The sequence below is a fragment of the Lithobates pipiens genome, unplaced genomic scaffold (assembly GCF_037356315.1).
Source record: "Lithobates pipiens isolate NorthernLeopardFrog02 unplaced genomic scaffold, aLitPip1_a1.2 Scaffold_18, whole genome shotgun sequence".
Classification (NCBI taxonomy): domain Eukaryota; kingdom Metazoa; phylum Chordata; class Amphibia; order Anura; family Ranidae; genus Lithobates; species Lithobates pipiens.
In genome coordinates, this window is record NW_027507758.1 from 221,387,190 (window position 1) to 221,409,613 (window position 22,424).

Here is a 22,424-nt window from a genome sequence, read left to right on the forward strand (position 1 = left end):
TGATTTTTTTTTCCTTTGGGAATATCCCACCAAAAAATGACATTTTTGTTGCAGAGGATGCCCAAAATATGACTTGCATCTTAGTGCAGACTTCTGGGAAAATCAGTGAACCAATCACACAAGCAGGAAATGACATTTCTAGGGGGTGTTCTGTACACCATCTGTGTACAGAACACGTTGCAAGAAGATCTGAACAAATTAATGTGGTGGGCAACTGCATGGCAAAGGAGGTTTAATGTAGATAAATGTAAAATGCATTTGGGTGGAAAAAATATGAATGCAAGCTACCTACTCACTAGGGGGAAAACCTCTGGGTGAATCTAGGATGAAAAAGGACCTGGGGGACCTAGTAGATAATAGGTTCAGTAATGACATGCAATGCCAAGCTGCTGCAAGCAAATCAAACAGAATATTGACATGCATTAAAAAAAAGGGGATTACAGAGATAAAATGTTAATTCCCACTGTACAAGACTCTGGTACGGCCTCACCTGGAGTATGCCGTCCAGTTCTGGGCACCAGTCCTCAGGAAGGATGTGCTAGAACTGGAGAAAGTCCAGAGAAGGGCAACAAAGCTAATAAAAAGGGACTGGAGTACCATAGTTCTGATCAAAGGTTACGAGCACTGAACTTAATCTCTCTGGAGAAGAGATGCTTAAGAGGGGATATGATTTAAATGTACAAATACTGTACTGGTGAGCCCACAATAGGGAATTTTAAAAAGATACGCAGCCATTCACTAAAAGTAAAAGGGAAGCGGTTTAACCCTAAACTACAGAGAGGGTTCTTTACTGTAAAGACCAGTTCACAACAGATGCAGTTCTGTTTTTTTCTACGCCAATGCAGTTCGTTCCAGTCAGTTTCTGATCAGCTTCTGCACTGGAAACTGACTAGAACTAACTGCATTGGTGTGAACTAGAGCCATTGGAATACATGGAAAACACTGTGCATGCATTTTTAGTGCAGAAAAAAAGCACACATATGCAGTTCTGTGTAAACTGGATCTTAGAGCTGTAAGTATGTGGAATTCCCTTCCACAGGCGGTGGTTTCAGCGGGGAGCAACGATAATTAAAAAAAACTATTAGATAGGCACCTGAACGACCACAACATACAGGGATACACAATGTAATAGAGGTCGACCGATATGGGTTTTTCTCTGGCCGATGCCGATGCCGATATTTAGAAATCATGGCGGCCGATAGCCGATATGTGATGCCGATTTTTTTTTGGGCCGATATGTTAGGCCGATTTTATTTTATTTATTTATTTTTAATCCCCCTTGATCTAACACACCTTTCCCACTGGGGTGTTTTTTAAGGCGCTTTTGGGCTAAAAATAGCGCCTGTAAAGTGCCTGCAAAATGGCTCCCCTGCAGTCTGTGTGAAAGACAGAGTGCTTTCACACTGAGGCGATGCGCTGGCAGGATCTTAAAAAAAAAGTCCTGCAAGCAGCACGTTTGGAGTGGTGTATACCGCTCCTCCACCACTCCTGCCCATTGATATGAATGGGCACCACTGCCGAAGTGCATGCAATGCGATTTGGCAGCGGTGCTTCATGGGCGCATTTAACCTCTTCCTTGGCCGCTAGCTGGGTTATATGTGCCCCACTAGCAGCCAAATAGCACCGCTAAAATGATGGTAAAGAGCCGCTAAAACTTGCGTTTTACCATCAATGTCTGCCCGCTCCAGTGTGAAAGCAGCCTTCATAAGTGATACAGAAAATTTCTTACACTTAAAGCGGAGGTCCACCCTAAAATGGACCTTCCGCTCATCGGATTCCTCCCCCCCTCCGGCGCCACAATTGGCACCTTTCAGGGGGGAGGGGGGTGCAGTTACCTGGATAATCCAGATAACTGCACCCACTTCCGGGCTAGCTCTCTGCGGAAAGGGGCGTACATTACGCCCCTTTCCGCAAGTGCCCGCCCCCTTCCGCAAGTGCCCCGCTGCCTGCTGGGAAACACACAGATCCCAGAGGCAGCGGGGACCGTCCTCATTGCGCAGCGCGGCTCGCGCATGCGCAGTAGGGAACCGGGAAATGAAGCCGAAAGGCTCCATTTCCTGATTCCCATACCCAAGATGGCGGCGGCAGCACTCGAGTGTCGATCTAGAGATCGGCTTCGGGTGCCGACATCGCGGGCGCGCTGGACAGGTAAGTGTCACTATTTTAAAAGTCAGCAGCTGCAGTATTTGTAGCTGCTGGCTTTTAAAAAAAAAAAAAAAAAAAACGCAGAGTCCCGGCGGACTCCCGCTTTAAACATTTATTAAACAAAACAAACCTCCAATCAGTTTCCTTGTATGTATGATCTAGATTAAAAAAAAAAAAAAAAAACTATATATTAAATAAAAACGGGTAGCCAAACTTTTGGACAAAAAAAAAAAAAAAAAAAAAAAATGGGCTAACTTTACTGTTTTTATTTTATTTTTATTTTTTAAATGGTGTATTTTTTTCCCCAAAAAAAATGCATTTGAAAGACCTCTGTGCAAATGCCGTGTGACATAAAATATTGCAACAACCGCTATTTTATTCCCTAGGATCTCTGCTAAAAAAATATATATAATTTTTGGGGGGTCTAAGTGATTTTCTGGCAGAAAATACAGGATTTTTACTTGTAAGCAACAAGTGTCAGAAAAGATTTAGTCTTTAAATGGTTAAACTGAGAACTTCTACACAGAGATGACTTCATTCATTGAAGTGTAAACATTGTATCATTTAGTTCTCTTCTTGGCAGCCTGCCCAGAGAGGAGGAAAGTGTTGCTATGACGACTCAGACAACTCACACTGACTTCTTACAGAAGTCATTTCAAAGTCCCGCTGTAGAATCGGCTTTTTATCAGCAGAATCGGCCGATGCCGATTATTTAAAAAACGGCAAATATCGGCCGGCCGATATATCGGTCGACCTCTACAATGTAATACTGACATAAAAGCACAGACATAGGTTGGACTTGTGTCTTTTCAACCTCACCTACTGTGCAACCTCCAGATTGCCATATTACATAGAGTTTTACAGAAAATTAGAGGCTGCATATTGAAAAGGAAAAGTAATTTTTAATAATTCAATTACAATATGACTTGTGCAGCAATTGTATACGCTATATTATTTGTATCCCACAAAACTGGCATTACCCTTTAACCTATCTACATTGAGCGGCACAGTGGTGTAGCGGTTAGCACTCTCGCCTAGCAGTAAGAAGGGTCGCTGGTTCGAATCCCAACCATGACACTACCTGCCTGGAGTTTGCATGTTCTCCCTGTGCCTGTGTGGGTTTCCTCCAGGTACTCCGGTTTCCTCCCACAATCCAAAGACATGCAGGTAGGTTATTTGGCTTCTGTCCAAAATTGGCCCTAGTATAAGAATGGGGACCTTGGATTGTGGGCTCCTTGAGGGTAGGGACCGATGAGAGTGTGCAATGTACAGGGATAAGGACAATTGTAGACACTCACTCAGGTTGAACTGGATGGACCGGTGTCTTTATTCAACCTTAGAAACTATGAATGGTGTGAATCTCTGCATTTGTGGATGGGATAAAGTGATAAAAAAAAAAAATATCTAAATAAATACAAATTTAAAATATAACATGTATGTGGTCTGTGCACCTGTTGCTGCAGCCCCTGTTGTGTCCCCACAATGACAGTGATAAAAAAAAAAAAGTGTAATGTGGGGTTGTGCATAATATAGTCAGTTAGATGTGGTTATACCATGCCATCAAAATCCAAATAATAGTGCCTTCAAACGTTACAAATGCCAACCAGCTTCTTCTATTTTTGAAGCATTCATGTGTATCTTTACAGAATAAAACAGTGCACCTGTGTAACAACTCCGTGCTCACAGAACTCTCACCTCATACAGAACTAATGAAAGCCTTTTGGTAATGGGTAAATGGGTTTCCAAGGTACCCCAGTGATCTCCAATTGAAATAGATAGATGCCAAGGGTAATAAGGCCTAAGGTCCCATTTAAACCTCAGCTGCATCCTCTTATGAACAGGTTAGATTAAAGCATAGCATGCCTCCCATAAACATGTTGCTGAGCAGATGCAGCAGAGGCACTACTCACAGGATTTTGATATATGAAATTGATGGAATGATTTTACACTACTGTTATCGCTTTATCTAGGTATAACCACGTCCATTTGATTATATTATTGGGAGGCTGCGCAACCCCACATTACACTTTATTATTTCTATCTACATGACTTAAATCACCATTTTGACCGGGAGAGTTAAGCTTATTACACACAGATTTTAGGCCTACACCACACAAACTTATTCTCAGGACTAAATAAAAGCAGCTGCCTAAAAATGAAAAAAAATACACTAGTTAAATAAAAATGCTATGGAAAAGCAGCACTGTTCAAATCTCACCATTTTGAATAAATATTAAAGTGTAAACACTACCATCACTATCTTCACCATATGTATCTAATAATAAACTCAAAAATGTAAGTGCAATGTGCAAACTGTATCCATCGCCATGTGATCAATAAAAGCAATGGCAAATAATTATAAAACAACAATTAAAAAGCTTGCGTCAATATCCTTAAGGATCTTTAAAGAAAAATGCGCAAAATTGCTTCAATAAAAGACTCTTCCCACCTTTTATAAAGTTCTATAGACAAAGTGCATTAAGAAAAAAAATTGTGATACAAGTTCTCCACAGCTTAAGCATAAAGCAGTTAGTGTCTGCTACAAAACTCCAAATATCTATGTGCTCCACCCAAAACTGGCAATTCAGCAGTGCTCCATTCAGAGTAATAATATTCACAAAAATGCAGTGCTTCCCCTCTACTGACTGCATCTTATGTCTATGGAACTTTATTAAAAATGGGATGAATCTTTAGTAAAGCAAAATTGCACATTTTACTTTATAGAACTTTGAGGCTATTGGCACTGGTTTTTATTCATGAATTTGTAATTATCTGCTATACATTTATTTTTATTGATCACACAAAGGTGGTTACAGTATGCACCCTGCACTTTAATTATTGAGTTTATTACTTGATACATATGGTTGAGATAGTTATGGTAGGGTATTGCACTTTAATATTTATTCAATAGAGTGATATTTAAACAAGTCTGTGTTTCCCTAGTATTTATGTTCAATGATTGCACACAGACCTTTTGTGATGCAATATGCAAAGAAAGAATACAGGACCTATTCAGTAAAATACACTGGACATTTTGTTAAATAGTCCTCCTTCATCCCCATCCCAAAAAGGAAACGTTCTCTTTAGCTAAAGTATAGAATATGTGACAGGCCTATATTTAATATCCTTGCTCAGTGAAGCTTACTCCTATATCAGTGCATGTCAAGAAACAATTAAGGATAAACAAACAAAGCAGGCTTTATGCTAAATCCATCCAACTGCATTCCTGGCAAATTAATGTTTGGAAAGCACTACAAATGCCATTACTTGAGAAACTTCATGACACTGGCCAAAGAATAACAGTGATGACAAGGGTCAAAGGATGGTATTTGTATGGAGTCTGTCTGACCTGTCAGCTGGTAGTATCTGTTTAGTATCTTCCCACCAGCAGAGTTTATCTCTATTCAACTTCATGTAGTGGAGGGAAAAAAGAAAAAGAAAGCAGAGTACTGGCCATGATACTTTGTGCCATCATTTACATTTTCAGGACAAGCTTTCAAGGTGCTCTCTTCTTCTCAGTCTAAGCAGTACTGCTTGGACTGAGAAAATGGAACACCCCAAAAGCTTGTCCTGAAATTGTAAATGGCAATGCAAATAAAGTACTCTGTTTTTTTGCAAATGCACTACTATGGCTATAATCACATCAAGCATGTTGTGAAGATGAAATCTACTTGTGGAGTTGGCACATCAGTTCAAAAAAAAATAAAAAATAAACTTAAAAAAGTGTAAAATGAATGAATTCTGAACTAGAAAATTTACAGTATGTTTTGACTTCTGCCAATATTTGTTCAATAACAAAGTCAGTATAAAATAGCTACCTCACAATAGACTCAACAAAAATGTGTATAAAAGCATGATAAAAAGATTAGGAATGTTTGGAATTATGGAGACTGAGGAGGATTTACAAGCATTATTTCCATGCAGAGAGAGGATAGATTGGATAAAGATCTATAGATGGGTCTGTATTATAAAACATTACAAGGCAGAAAATATAGAAAGGCAACCTCAGAGCTCTATTCCATGGATAAAAAAGACATCTCATCCAGTAGGAAAATTGAAAAGGAAGATTTTGGTTCTACTGTAGCTGAAATAATTAGATACTGTGGATGATTGCAATGAGCATAGTTTAAGACATTTCATTTGTCCTATTCAGCACCCTAGATGTCCAAATCCTGGAGTTATTCATTTAGTAACTCGCCTTCCTTACTAAAGAACCTGAACCCATCTGTGGCAAGGCCTTACTATTGTCCAATAACTGTGGCAGGGGGCAACACTGACCAATAGTCACTTAGAAGCTGACAGGAGGCAGCAGTTGAATTATTTTTGAAATACAAGAGATGAATTAACACATACGTGTCGTCATGCAGTTGAGGTCCATCTTCTCGATCTGTTGCCATCTTTATTGCCTCTTTCTCACGTCTTTTCTTCTCCTTCTTTTCCTTTTTAGAAAGTGTCCTCTTGAAATTCTGTATTACTCCTTCCTTTTCTTGTTTCTCAGGTCCATTAGTCTGAGCTTTCTGGTAGCAAGAAATAAGACAAACCATACAGTCTAAGCAAAGGTTTGCAAATCACAAGTAATCTAAGCAAGCATCGCCCTATGAAATAATTGGAATTAAATCGCCAAACGAACATTCATTGCACGTGCTGAGATCAGAAGCGAATTGCCTTCATTAGAGAAATGTAATACAGGATCAATAAGGCCTGATCCACACTGATGTGACATACACTTCGACTTTGGGAGCACAGGTCACATGACGTGTATTATTATTCAGAATTCATATAGCACCAACAGTTTGCACAGTGCTTTACAACTTTGAGGCAGACAGTACAGTCAGTTACAATTCAATACAGGAGGGATCAGAGTGCCCTGCTCATTAGAGCTTACAATCTAGAAGGGAGGGTCAAGTGAAACAAAAGGTAATAGCTGTGGGGGATGATCAGATGGAGGAAAAAAAAAAACCAAACAGTCATTAAGTGTGGGTAGAATAAGCTTTCTCTGAAGAGAAGGGTTTTCAAGGATTGTCTAACAACTAATAGAGTCGGAGATAACCGGACAGATTAGGGTAAGGTTGGTATTTTGAGACTAGGTCAGTGATGTAGCTGGCGACAGTTGTGGATGGCTTTGTAAGTAGTTTTTAGTATTTTGAATTTAATTTGTTGGGTGAGCAGAAGCCAGTGGAGGGACTGACAGAGGAGTAGCAGACACAGAGTGGTTGGTAAGGTGGATGAGTCTGTCAGCAGAATTCATGATAGACTATGTAGAGGTAAGCCATTGAGGAGGGAATTGCAGTAGTCAAGAGATGTCCAGGTAGTGAATTAAAGTGGTTGTAAACCCTCAGATACAAGTTAATCTTATCAGATACTACATAACACAGGCAGCTGATCGCTGCCTGTGAAAGTGCACTTACTTGTGTAGTTATGATATAAATCGTCCTTTTAATGTTCATGACGTCATGCGCAATTGCGCAGTATGCACTTTCAACGGCGGCATGTATATAATGCCATTTGTTTCTTTCCTGCTTGCCTTGAATTTATTGTGCGTGAGATTCTCTTCTGAACGGTACAGAGGAGAAGTCTCGCAATGCAGTAATTATTCTGGTCTTCCTGGTACTCCCCCTTGTGACTGAACAATGCTCTGTTGCTGTAGTAACAGCAATTGAGAACGAGGCTTGGTTACGATGCTACAGCGCATGCGCGAGATTTCGGCAGGGATACGAACTAAGGGCGGAAATGACGTCCGCATCGGCTTCTGAAAACAGCACAAAGAATGGTGCGGACGATACCCGGAAGATACAAAAAATAAAACTACTAAAAAAGGTACTTCCAGCGCTCGTTTTGGAGTTATTAATATATCTTTTGCTTGGATATGTTAATACACATTATTTTAAAAATAGCATTTTTTTTGGTGGGGTTTACTTCCTCTTTAAGAGCATTGTTGTTTCACTAGTTAGAAAGGGGTGTATTTTGGAGATGCTGCAGAGGTTGAGGCAGCAAGATTTGGACAGTGATTGGAAGTGGGGCTAAAAGGAGAGTTTAGAGTCCAGAACTATACTTAGGACCTTGGCATTCAGGGATGGGCTTATGGTTGTGCCATGATAAGTTTGGTTTTGGATAGATTATGTTTGAGGAAGTGGCGTGAGATCCAGACTGATATATCTGATAGTAAATTGGTGATACATGAGGAAACTGAAGGTGTGCGCTGAGGTGTAGAGAAATAGGATTTGGGTGTCCTCAGCGTAGCGATAGCATTGGAAGCCATGGGAGGCCATCAGCTGATCCAGGGAGGAGGTGTAGATTGAAGATCGGAGAGAGGTCCAAGAACAGAACCTTGGGGAACCCCAACTGAAAAAATTAAGAGGAGTGGAGGATGTAGAATTGTAAGTAATGCTAAAAAGGTGCGGTTGGAGAAGTAGGAAGAGAACCAATTGAAGAGTACAGTCAGTTTTTTTTTTTGGAGGAGGAGGAGGGGGTGGTCAACTGTATCAAAAGCAGCAGAGAGGTCCAGGAGTAGAAGTACAGAATAGTGTACATTGGTTTTGGCTGTTAGATAATTTGTTAGTTTTAGGAGAGCAGTTTCTGTGGAGTATTGAGGACAAAATCCAGACTGAAGGGGATCAAGAAGGCAATCATCAGCAAGGTGGTCACTCAGTTGGTTGCAGCCCAGACATTCAAGGAGTTTGGAAAAAAAAAGGGGAGTAAGGAGGAGGGTGTAGATTATTACAATTTAATGGGTCCAGTGAGGGCTTTTTAAGTATGGGGCTGACAAGTGCATGTTTTAGATAGTTCGGGAAGATGCCAGAAAAGAGGGAGAGATTGAAGATGTGGGTTGGAGAGTGTAGATTAGAGCCAGAGGGTGAATGTAGCATTTGCAAGGGAAAAGGAACATTAGAGATCGCCTCATGAAATGTATCAATCCTCTGAAGTGATTGGCGAGCTCCTGGGCAGAGTGAGTTGGTGGTTGGAGGGAGTGGTGGACGAAATAGAGAGCTGAAGGTAGAGAAGAGTTGACTTGGTTGGGATAAGGTGTTAATGAGAGAGATAAAATAGGTCTGCTTGGCAGTGAGGAGGCATGAATTGTATTTTTTGGAGGGCGGATTTATACTGAATGAACTCAGACTTGGTCTTCAGCCCCCAGGCACTCAAAAGCACGGCTGTGTTTTTTTCAGACTTTTGGTGTCATCTGTTTGCCAAGGTTGAAGGGCACAGGGCCGGATTCTGTGTGTAGTGAGGGGTGTCAGTATGTCCAGTGAGGCTAGAAGTGAAGTGTTGTAGACAGAAGTGGCTAGGTTGTTGCAGGACAGAGGTGCGATTTTGTCATAGAGGTGGTCAGTAGCAGAGAAGAGAAGGGCTGAGATGGCATAGGTTTCTACGGGTAGCTGTTAGGGAAGTGGAGGGAGAGGAGGTGGGCAAGAGGGTGGAGAGGGAAGAAAGGGAGAGAGTGCAACTAATAAGGGAGTGATCAGAGAGGTTGCGCAAAGTGTATAGGCAGGTGAAAACAAGGTCGAGGGTATTGCTTTCAGAGTAGAAGCATGTATCCATTGCTTCATATCAAAGGAGGAGGTTAGACTGAGAAGTTTGGAAGTAGCAGGAGTGTTAGTAGGGATGCTGTAGTGCCCCAGAATGATGGTGGGGATTTCAGAAGAGAGGAAGTAGGGTAGGCAGAGAAGACATCAAGAAAGGTTGATACTGGTCCAGGGGGCCGGTAGATCACAGCTATCCTTTGAGAAACTGGAGAGAAGAGACGAATGCAGTGTGCCTCAAATGAGTGTGACAGAGAGCGAGGTGGATGAAGTACCTGGAAGGTGCTATGTGGGGTTAAAAGGATGCCAACACGCCCTCCTTCGCATCCACTGGGTCTGGGGGAGTGAGTCCAAAGAAGACCTCCATGGGATATGGCAGCATTAAGACAGTGTCGGATTCATGAGTAGATTAAATGAGTTGGCGATAAAGGAGGTAATGGGGAGTGGCGAGTTTGTATATATATATATATATATATAAATGGTTCCCTCCGACATGTGACTTGTGCTCTGAGGATCTTGAGAAGCAACCCCACATCAAAAATAAAAAATTTGGGGTTCCCACCCATTTCCATTCCAGGCCCTTTGAGTCTGATATGCATCTTGAGGTGGAACTCCTCAGCAAAATAAAAAAACCACATGTGGTGCACCCCAAAGACCCTACCAGACCCATCAGTCTGTGCTCCCAACCTCAGTGGGGATGGGGATTGATGGGGACAATAGCCCCCCCCCCCCCAACAACCTTGGGCGGCAATTGTGGGGGTCTGTGGGCAGGGGGCTCATCGAAAACCTGGAAGTCCCCCTCAATGTGAATGAGTATAGGGTACATTGTACCCCTACTCAGTCCCCCAAAAAATAAAAACCAGTACACAGGCTTTTCACAAAGCCCTTTATTAAAAATGAAGAATGTCCCCCATCATAGCTCCATGTCTTTTAGTCTGGTGAGGTCTTCTCCTACACCTCATGTCCTGGGCAGTGATGTAAAAAGGGGGTGGGGTCTCCAGATGTCATCACCAGATGGCCATGGCTATATAAGAAATGGCAGACACCAGAGTTAACATAACAGCGGGAGCTAGCGATGGGAGAAGGCATCAGTGGAGGGAGAAGAACCAGGAGGAAGAGGGCATAACCGGAGGGAGAAGACATGTTGGAACCAAGACGGGGGGACACATTCTTCATTTTTAATAAAAGGGCTTGGTCAAAAACCAGTTTACTGTTTTTATTTTTGACAATCTTTTGGGTGAATGAGTAAGAGTGCAATGTACCCCATACTCATTCATATAGGGGGGCAGGAGCCATGCTTATTAAAAGGGGGATTCCAGATACCCATAAGCCACGTGCCCGCAGACCCCCACAACTACTGGCCAGGGTTGTTGAGATTGGGTGACCTGCATGCTCGGCTAAACGTCTGGTTTGGATTTTCGGGGGGACCCCCTCAGGATTCATACTAGACTCAAAGGGCCTGGTATGGTCGGATAAAAGTCTGATCCCGTTCATTGAAGTCACATGGAAGACAGACATGAAGTCGTAGGGTAAAGTCGGATTGGAAGTTGTCCCACTTCTATGTTGGCGTGAACCCAGACTATAAAAAAGGAACAAACCCTGTAATACCAGTAAACAAATACTACCAATTTAATCAGTGAACATGTCTAGTGGCCATTGATCCAGCAACATCAATATAATAGAAGGAAACACTGTAGTTCTGTATACCACAATGGTTTAACAAATCTATTTTGCTTCAGGAAAGCATAAATTAGGACATCAATAGTAATAGTGCTTTAACAAGGAAGACCCCATATGCAGGTGCATGTCTCATCCCATCTCTACATGGTGATGTCAATTTCATATCTGCATAATTAAATGTTCCAGCATTTAGAGCTTAGTGGGAGGCACGAGACCTTTACCAAAGTATGGGTTTCATGAATAAAGTACTAGCAAAATAACTTTTTTTTTTTTACTACTCCAAAGCTGATCACACGATGTTCTACCACTTTCAACATTCCAGCTTTTAAAAAGAAGTGGGGAACAAAAACCAAAATCACAACATCAATACTCTCCTATACAGCTGCAGCATCTATTCAATGCCACAGGTGTACCGCTCCATCAAGAAGCCTGGGAACCAAGTGACCACATGACTGCTAATCGCTTAGTTCTTGGACTTCACTGAGCTCTACCTCTTCAGCCCTAGGCTGTGGTGGGGGTGGGAAGAGCTGGCTCAGGCTCTCAGTGGTGTGCAGAGAGGCTAAGCCAGCTGCTGGTCAAGAATTTGGGTTAAAGCTGAGATTTAAAGTTGGGATCCGTGCAGAGCCTTGACCAGCTCTGTGACATTTTCTTCATTACAAACAGTCCATGCTTTTCAGACTTGGTAGTTGTGAAAGTTAGTTAGCTAACATTTGAATATTTTTCCATACTCTGCATAATTCCATTTAGTGCACTGGAAAAAGAAACCAGCACAAGTAATGCTACCTGAAATCCACAACTATAGAAGCTATAGAACAATAGTGGGATATATAAATGTCTAGCAATCATAAAAGCTCCATGAAAGATCAGTACCTTCAGTGGCAGAATGTCATTTTCATTCTTGAGCACAAACCGTCCTTCCCTGTCATCTTTGTTCCAGTTGAGCTGAACCACTAGAGGCTTTTCATCAACATCAAGTCTTCTTTCTTCTTCAAAATATTAAAACACAAGTTAAAAAAAAAAAAAAAGGGGGGGGGGGTCAAATTAGAGAACACATTAAAATCAATAGGCGAACTGCTAATGCTCTACAGCAGACACTAATCTTGGAAAGCCCACTCATAGTAGTAGTATTACCTAGTAGGTGAGGTTGAAAAAAGACACAAGTCCAACCTGTGTGTGTGATTATATCCTTTTATGTTGCGGTCATCCACTCCTTTTACTTTAATCTGTTTTTAGCTAGCACTCTTGTGTTCAAGGTACAACTAAATTCCTAGTCCGTCAATTAATTTTGGGCAGTGCAACGTGTAGATATGGTCAGGGGATTAGTTTGTTCTTTAGTCAATAGAAAAACTGAAATAATTCTAGCCAATTAGGGAAAAAAAAGTTGTATACAGGCATAGCATCTTTTCCCTAGACTCTGCATATCAGTCTCATGAATGTAACGTTAACCTGCTGTCTGGGGATTACTAGAGAGCTGTGACTTTAAAGATCACACAACAGCCTGCAAAATCAACTATGTAACAGCAATCAACTGAATCTTATAAGTTAAGATGATACATGGCTTATAGTGGCAGATTAGGGAAGCCCAATTCAGGATATCCATGCGAAGCCAAAATCTCCTCCTATGTTCCCAACACCAAGGACAGGAAGTAATGTGTGCAACAGGGAATTTCCTGTCTTTGACCATGCTATAAATAAAACATAAAAGTTGTAATGTATATGTTGAATGGAAAGAAAGAAAGAAAGAAAGAAAGAAAGAAAGAAAGAAAGAAAGAAAGAAAGAAAGAAAGAAAGAAAGAAAGAAAGAAAGAAAGAAAGAAAGAAAGAAAGAAAGAAAGAAAGAAAGAAAGAAAGAAAGAAAGAAAGAAAGAAAGAAAGAAAGAAAGAAAGAAAGAAAGAAAGAAAGAAAGAAAGAAAGAAAGAAAGAAAGAAAGAAAGAAAGCGGCTTGTTATCCGTTTGTTTCCCACCCACACTTGAAGTTGTGACCAAAATATGACATTTTATGGAAAGATATAAAAACCATCAAGAAGAAAAAAGCATTCTGTAAAAAAGACTGACCTCCGCTCACATGCACCTCATATAAAGAATAGCGGGGAGATGACAACATCCTCATATCTGGACGGAACTTTTCAGCCAGAGTTTCTATGACATCCTGTGTTGTTGCTGTACTTGAGACTCTGATGCATTTTGTTGCAAAATTTCCTGCAGCTTTGTCTTGAAAGTAAAATCTCATAACTCCATGAAATTCCAAATCCTTAAAAATGCATGAAATAAGAAAATAAGCAAACTTCTTTTTAATCTTCCAAAGGAAAAGGACACATACAATAATGCTTAATAGTTTCTGAAAATCAATAAGCAAAAACATTACTATAGTGAAATAAGAAATGGTCTTTGATAGAGAAAACATCTCATGTTTTAAGTTTTTTTAAAGTGAAAAAGGGAAAATATTTCTAAGCAGAAAAGCAAATATTTTACAAAAAACACTTGAACCTGCACACCAACAATGTTTTCACAAGCAAATAAAAGATATGCAGGGACACTGCACTAGGAGCTAACTGGCAACATATTATAAACCAATCTTTATTTGGTTCCACTGTTGCCCACGTTTGTAAGCTCAAAAATGCTGCTTGCTAAAATATATATTTTTTAAAATCACAATCTTTGTGGTGGCTGTACATTTTCTATCACAGTGATAATTGTGATAGGTTGTTTATTTAAACAGTACAGGCTTTCCACAATCATGTCTGCCACAGACTAAGGCCTCATTCACACGAGGCGGATCCGCTGCCACGGAGTCTGCCAGCTCAGCGGGAACTTTGCGTTGAACTCCGCTGAGCCAGCGGATGACAGGTCCCTCTCTGCTCACTGAGCGGGGAGGGGCTTGTCAAGCGCTGGTGGTTGCTATGGAGTGATCGGACGAAAACGGACATGCTGTCAGCTCTCACCCGATTCGATCCGCCAGGGACGGATGCAAATGTAGGGCCATCCATCTGATATTAGCGGATCTGACTGGGTCAGATGTCAGCGGACATGTCACCGCTGACATCAGTCGCTCCATAGACTAACATGGAGCGCCATGTTCAGGTCCGCCAAAAAAACTGACAGGCAGACCTGAATGGTCCGTTTGTGTGAAAGGGGCCTTCCAAATCTCTATTGTCTTACAATCTCATCTGTGCTTCACAATGCCATCTCAAACAGCAATTGTAACTTATACTACACATAACATAGTAGACATTGGCATTGGCATTGAATAAAAGGCAAATCCCAAATCTCAGGAAAAAAAGTTTATGACCCTTGATATATTAAAGTGGATGGAAACCAGATTTATGAAACTTGAGCTGGGCACATACATATGCAGTGTTTTATTATCTCTCGCCAAAGCCCTAGGTCCAGTGGCCATCTCCTGCACCGTTCTTCTGTTATCAGTATGATGACTCCTGACAAGTTCACTGGCACGTGATAAAAGCCAGCCTGAAATTTGTGTCAGGGTGGGTGCTATAAATAGATTAGCAGACAGCTGGTCAATTCACAACAGGGCGCTGCAAGTCTCTGCCTATATGGAAAGGGGGGAGGGGGTGCCTTTCCTCCAATCAGCTGTCTCAGTGTATGTCAAGACTCCTCTCCCCCTGCTGGAACAGGAAGAGAAAATTCTAACAAAACACGCACTTTCTAAACAATATATAAAGCTGAAGACAGCAGATATACATGTAAAACTTATGTAGGGAGATTTGTTTCATCCCTGAGTATCATCTGAGGCTGTTCATTTCACTGGGCATATGTGAGGGTTTACATCCACTTTAAGTCATTTCCCAATTGAGGTATCCAAATGAAAAATTCCACAAAGTGCAAAGTTACAAAGCACACAGGTTTCACAGTGATACATTCTTAAAGTGGTCTGTATAAGCACTGAACCACATAAAATCCCTAAAATTATCTATGGAAGAAAAGAATGCCACGCAGACCAATTGGTTACATGAATTAGAAGAGTGTTTTTCAAATAAACACTGTAGGATCTTTAAAAACCTCAATTAAAATGTTGCTGCTTATGTATAAGGTTTTGTGCCATTCCTGATTGAAGAAAGCAAACATTGAGGGAATGTGTGTAATGTGAACGCAGTGCTTCAATTCTAGAAAAAGGTTTCAACTCTAGCAAATCACGTTCTTTACTTTGCTTTCTCATACTGTGATCTTGAGGCAACAAATTCCACCCTCTCGTTAACAACTCATATAATTAATCTAAACTTGCAATGGATCTGTGTTATATAGATCCGTGGCATTTCCACTTTTTACTGGGACCATCACATTCCAAAAGTGAAAATATCATGAAAATTGTATGAGGAGCCATATAAATTCAAGTATTAATCACATTGTGTGTAACATGAACAGATCTGCTCACATTAAAAAAATAATCACATGTACCTGAAGGCCATATTCAAGCTCATTGCTATACCTTGTAATCATAGGTATTCTCCCAAGCAAAAAATAGTTCTTAGCGATAGATAGATGTAATATTGGTGAGGGGACGCACACTGCACACCTTTGCTGACAAGGTGCTATGTGCTGGGCGTCCGTCGCGCCCCTGTGCCTTTAAGCAGGGGTGAGCTCCTTGCGGGCAAACCTGCCCTCTGTCTATCCATTATAAACCATGTGCTTCTACTATGGAGGCACCCTTCCATGTGCTCCTTGCTGCAAAGGCGAGTTATAGGTGGTGGCAGTGGCCATATGTTTGTACTGTACAAATAGATGTTATCAAGTCACTATAAAAATCTGTAAAGTCTGTATCATATTAGTCTTTCTGCCAGATGCAATTCCCAATTTAATACACATAAATGAAAACACGTGTCAATGCATGTAATACCATGTATTAACACATTTGTTAACCTCCATTACGGACATTAATGTATAATGCAAAAGTACATTCCAAGACGTGCCAAATAGTTTGCACTCTACATAGTTTGCTAAAGTTCACCCGTGATCTGGTCATGCTCATTAAAGTATTTAATATCCATGTCATTAAAAACAGTGCTTGGTATAAAAAACAAAATCAAATTCTGAAGAAATAATTCTTATGTATGCAAATACCAAAAAGACTGTGTAAACATCCTTAACCACTTTAACACCGGGCACTTTCGCCCCTTCCTGCCCAGGACAATTCTAAGCTGTCGCACGTTAAATGACAATTGCGCGTTCATACAACACTATAACCAAACTACATTTTTCATAATTTTCTTCCCACAAATAGGAGTTTTCTTTTGGTGGTATTTGATCACCTCTGTGTTTTTTTATTTTTTGCTAAAGAAACTAAGAAAGGCCAACATTTTTTGGGGGAAAAATTTTTTTTTATTTGTTTCTGTTATAAAATTTTGTTTTCTCCTTCACTGACGGGAACTGATTAATTGGCACTGATATGTAGAATTTATGGGCGCTAATAGGTGGCATTGATGGACACCAATAGATGGCACTGATGGGCAGCACTGATTGGGCAGGTACTGACAGGTGTTAATGCTGGGCACTGTGATGGATACTGATTGGCACTGTGTTGGGCACTGGCAGGGGGTTATGATGGGGCACTGCCTGGGCACCGATTAGCAGCTTATTGGTACATTTGATAAGAGCTGTGCTGATAATCGATGTGCTGATTATCAGCACAGACCCCCCCTCTGACAGGGAGAGCCGCCGATCGGCTCTCCCTGTCAGCACGAACCGAGGAATGCCGTTTACAGTCATTTCCTGGATCACGCAATGATCAGCTGTGATTGGTCACAGCTGATCACGTGGTAAGAAGCCTCTGTCAGAGGCTTATCACGATCGGAGATGCAGTGTGTCAGACTGACACTCCGCACTCGCAACCGGCGCACGCCAGCATTTTACCCTGCTGGACGTCATATGACACCCAGGCAGCATAACAGAACCACTTTCTGGCCCTCATTCTGTTATAGGCCGGGCGGGAAGTGGTTATTGCAGTGCATCCTTGTGCTTTTTTAAAAGCAGTTCTGTCCCGCTGAACGTTTTTTTTTTATTTATTTTTTTAAGAGGTTTCAGCGCTTTGATGTCAGTGCTGAAGCCACTTCCATCTTCACCAGTCTTGCTTCTGAGTTCGCAGGCTCTGACCAGCAAGAGCCATGACGAAGTCGCTTCCGCTGTGCACAGCACAGGGTTTGGAAGGAACAGGTAAAAGAAAATACGAAAAGCTGTGCCAACAGGGAAATGGTCTATACCTAACTACCCAGAACATAAAAATTTTTAAAGGTTACAATTATAAATAATTAACACATTCATTATATATTGAAATAAAAAAAATGACAGTTAATATGATTTCTTAATTGAAGAGTTCATAAAAAGTCCATAGACAATCCACAGTTGCGATCCTTTATGAGAACACCACGGTGGTTACACACACACGAATGCGCACAAGTGCCCGTCACCATGAAGTGAGTGCGCTTACCAGATGGAAGCTTAGTTAAAGCGTTGTATGTAAATCCTCAGTCTCCTCAATATACTCCTCCTTATAATGGATCAGCTAACCGTAGTGAAAAGCAGCATTCACATATAAGTATCTCATTCAGCGATCCAAAAAGTGCTACCAATGGCTTATAGTAGTGAGCCCGGATTGTGAAAAGAGGCCTCCCTTTCCAACTCCCATTACCGGTTTCCTGGTAATGTAACAGGGAACACAAGAGTAAGGAGGGGTACAGGTGCCTGGCAGGATCAACAGATGAGAGGGATGAATTCATGAGGTTCAGTTTTGCAGACTGGAGCACAACAGCAGGGGAAAAAGTCCAGTGGAACAAATAATCACAGCGGATGGATCAGCAGGTAGCATATAGCAAATGACGTTATTTTTCCTTTTTTGGAAGGAACAGCATGGGTGGCCGTTCCTTCAGAGGGCATGCCCCAGTGATGTCACTGGCTGCATGTAATGTAAATATCTTTTACACTACCTATAGGTAAAATGCAGTAAAGGAAGTTTACTTCCTCTTTAAAGCGGTAGTAAACTCCCTTTCTTGTTCTATACCTACAGGTAAGCCAGTTTTCTTGGCCATTCAAATGCCTGAAGCCAAAAGAACCCAGAAAGAAGAAGATGACCAGCTGAAGATGGATTCCCTGTCAGCAGTGCCAGGTCACCACTGAAGAGATCAGTTTTTTTTAGGCAAGTCTAAAATGTGCTAGTATGTGGTGCATACGATCACATTGTGACATATCCCTGCAGGGGGACCAGTTTTTCATTTTTCAGCGACACCTCTAGGGCTGCAACTAACGATTATTTTCATAATTGATTAGTTGGCCGATTATTGTTTGGCTTAATCAATTAATAACCTTTAAAAAAAACTGTGTTGCATAATTTAGTTAATTTGTAAAGTTTAAAAAAAGGCAATTCTTAAAAATCTCTATGCAATGGTAAATATAAAATAGCCAACTATTTGGTTAGGGAGCAAACTATCTAATCCACTCTGAGAATAACAGACGAAAGAGATATACTGTATATACTATTAGGATATATACTGTACATACTATTAAAGGGTGAATCTGGTAAATATCGGACTCAGAGATGATTTTTTTTTATTTAAAAAACAAACTATTGTCTTTAAAAAAAAAGTCAGTTTAAGAGCGTTCGTTAGATTTTCTAATCATTAGTGGAGTCAAATCGACATTCATTTTCAACCAGAGTGACAGGAAAACTTGTAAATGGAAAACTTCTTTGTCAAAGGAATTGTCAGACAGTGTATGTGGCTTTTCGTTCAGAAATTACATTCATTTTAAAAACAATGTTAAAAACAAGTGAAAACTGCAAACATTCTTTCATTCAGCGAATGTACAAATATTTTTCGTCCGAATTTTCTCATCTGAAAATTGATCTGTGTGACCAGCATAAGGCTCGGTACACACCTATGCAGTTTGCTTTTTATCTGTTTCTGCAGTGCTTTTTGCTGTGTTTTTATTTTTGTGCACGTGATTTTGCTGCGGTTTACGCTTTTGCATTTTTTTTGGCCAATTTGTTGTTGGGCAGATTAAAAAACAAATTGCTGCAAAAAACACATTACATGCCTTTCTGCAGCTTCTCCATTGAAGTATATAGAGCCAAAAAAGTACTGTTGCATTAAAAAAAGAAAAGTCAGACCCTTTCCAAATACAGTGACTGAAAAAAGCATAGATGTGAATTTGTCCCATAGGAAGGGGAGGTGTCCCCTTTTGCCGCCTGTAAGAATGATCAAGCAGGGGCACAGCCGCTATGATCATTCTTCTGGTGTAGGGAATTGCAGGCTGAAAATGCCGATATCAGAATGATGCCTGTAGCCTCAGGTATCATTCAGATATACCACCAAATACCAGCAAATTCGAGGCCATCATGCGACGGCCTGCCGATGTCAAGTGGTTAAAGCATCTGTAAACCCGGCTTTGTTATTTTTAACCAAGGCTTACCTGTAAGTAAAACAAATATCTCCTAAACATACACGTTTAGGAGATATTCCCCCTGCATGCAGTCCCTGACATGAGCGGCACATGCACTCTGAAGGTCTGACATACCGTACCGGACTTTCAGATCTTCTTGCTGGAACCGAGGGTTCTTGTGGGATTGACATCATTGCAGCTCCAGCCTCTGAACCCTGAAGCCAGCGATCCCAGAAGAAAGAACCGTGTCAGTGGTGAGCGGTCGCCACTTGGAGGGCTTCGTTCAAAGACAAGTATTTCATAATGTGCTAGTATCCGATGCATACCATAACATTACGCAATTGTCTTGCAGGGTTTTTTTGGGGTTTTTTCTCAGCGATTTACTACCGCTTTAACTCTAGCGATTTGCTGCAGTAGGTGACAGAGCTTATAATGCAACAAAAATATTTGAAATATGCAGAATCATATGAAGGAAGGAAAATTAATTCACACAAAAAAAAAGTAACCAGAAAAATAACTACATTAGGAAACCAGAATGAAAATACAGAAAGGTGTTGAGGGAATGTTTCAATAATTGCAGGCTTCACAAGTTCACTATAAAAGTAGTGAGATCATCTTTTACAGATTACTAGTCATGTACTTTGACACAAGAATGCTTAGAAACATGAACGGGGTACTTTTCAGATATCATCAGACAGCACTTCTTTTCTACAGCGCTAAACACTATCTACTTTAAATAAACATCCTAAACAACTAAAAAGGTAATGCAACCTCTGAACTCTCCCACAAAAATAAAGATGGCTGTGCCTGAGCTCAATCAAGTAGGCCAGACATGAAATGTATGGCAATGCTGCTGGTGTAGTGTGTAACGTCATGACAAAGACAGTCATTTATTAAGTTGCCCTACTACAAAAAGCAGAAAATAAATGAGCTAGTTAAAGAAAAAAACTATATTATATATATATATATATATATATATATATATATTTTTTTTTTTTTTTATAATTAAAAACACACAACACCACCTGTATTTGAAGTCAAAAGCGCTGATGACTTTCAAGCTGATTTTTCAATGAATATGTAGGGAATCGCACCCTATTTTAATTTACATAGAGAAATATCTAAAGGCAATTCTAGCTACTTTCCAGATTACTTCTTTCAATTTTAATACAAGGACATCAGTGTTATACGATATTTAACAGAACATTATTCATTTCAATAGTAACACGCTAAATTTTCTGCCATGGTATGTGATCATGAATGCTGAAATATCGAGTCATTGCCAACAACATGGACAGCCGCACACATCAGTATGCTATTCTGCTCAACAGCCATTTGGAAAAAACAGCGTATGCACACTGAAAACGTAACCAGACTTTCAATCAGCAATAGAGCTGGCGATTTTCAAAAAAACTGCGCGGCCTTGCCTAAAAAAACTCCTGCCAGCAGCTCCTCAGGACCGGTGTGAAAATGAATAAAATTAATTTAAAAAAACAATCGATTTGCTTAAATTTTGAATCGATTGACCTCTCAACTCGATTCAAGATTTAATTCGATTTTTTCCCCAGCCCTAATCAGAAATCTGAAAATGAAAGGCCAGTTTGTTAGTGTGTGCATACATGTAGATTGAAGGGATTTTAATCTTTGTAGCACATTCCTATCTTTTGCTGTAGTCTGGTTCATTATCGGCTGATGCACTTTGTGTTCAAATGAGGAAATCTACAGTGCCTGCATCTCTTTAGAAGAACTTACATTGCCTTAAAAAAGTATTTATACCCCTTGAAAATGTTACACATTTTGTCATATTACAACCAAAAACATAAATGTATTTTATTGGGATTTTATGTGATCCAGAGAAATGCAATTGGTGGACCGCCAGCTGTTCAATCATGCCTCTGCCTCTGGCTGTCATGCTTGTGGCTGTCAGAGTCCTGCTATGCATCATGGGATTTGTAGTTCTGCAAGAGCTGGAGGTCCGCTAATTGCATATCCCTGTGATACACCAACACAGTGTGGCACATATTTATTTGTGAAGTGGAAGGAAAAGGATTGATGGTTTTCAAATGTTGTTACAAATATATATAAATCCGAAAAGTGCGGTGTGCATTTGTATTCAGCCCCCCTGAGTTAATACTTTGTAGAAACACCTTTCACTGCAATTAAAGCTTCAAGTATTTTTGGGGATGTCTCTACCAGCTTTGCACATCTAGAGAGTGACATTTTTACCCATTCTTTGCAAAATAGCCCAAGCACTGGATGGAGAGCGTCTGTGCAAAGCAATTTTCAAGTCTTGCCACAGATTCTCAATTGGATTTAGGTCTGCACTTTGACTAAGCCATTCAAACACATGAATATGCTTTGAGCTAAACCATTCCATTGCAGCTCTGGCTGCATGTTTAGGTGTGTTCTGTTGGAAGGTGAACCATTTTCCCATCCAATCTGACCAGTTTCCCTGTCCCTGCTGAAGAAAAGCATCCCCACAACACAACGCTGCCACCACCATATTTTACATTGGAGATGGTGTGTTCAGGGTGATGTGCAGTGTCAGTTTTTCACCATACACAGCGTTTTGCTTTTAAGACAAAAAGTTGAATTTTGGTCTCTTCTGACCAGAGCACCTTCCTCCACACATTTGCCGTGTCCCCCACATGGCTTCTCACAAACTGCAAATGGGACTTCTTATGGCTTTC

The 22,424-nt window shown here is 40.7% G+C and overlaps 1 protein-coding gene across 22 annotated transcripts in view; it reads right to left on the reverse strand.

Moving 5' to 3' along the window:
• AFDN (afadin, adherens junction formation factor) overlaps positions 1–22,424 on the reverse strand; it is a 346,736-nt gene that overhangs the window by 229,373 nt on the left and 94,939 nt on the right. For 14 of the 22 annotated variants that reach the window (XM_077486597.1, XM_077486592.1, XM_077486599.1 and 11 more), the window contains exons 2-4: positions 13,402–13,597; positions 12,216–12,331; positions 6,499–6,662 (exon numbers count right to left, since the gene is read on the reverse strand). In XM_077486597.1, coding sequence (XP_077342723.1) covers positions 6,499–6,662; positions 12,216–12,331; positions 13,402–13,597 — 476 coding nt within the window. The remainder of the gene's footprint in view (positions 1–6,498; positions 6,663–12,215; positions 12,332–13,401; positions 13,598–22,424) is intronic. The other 8 variants (XM_077486594.1, XM_077486591.1, XM_077486612.1 and 5 more) reach the window with 1 other exon arrangement.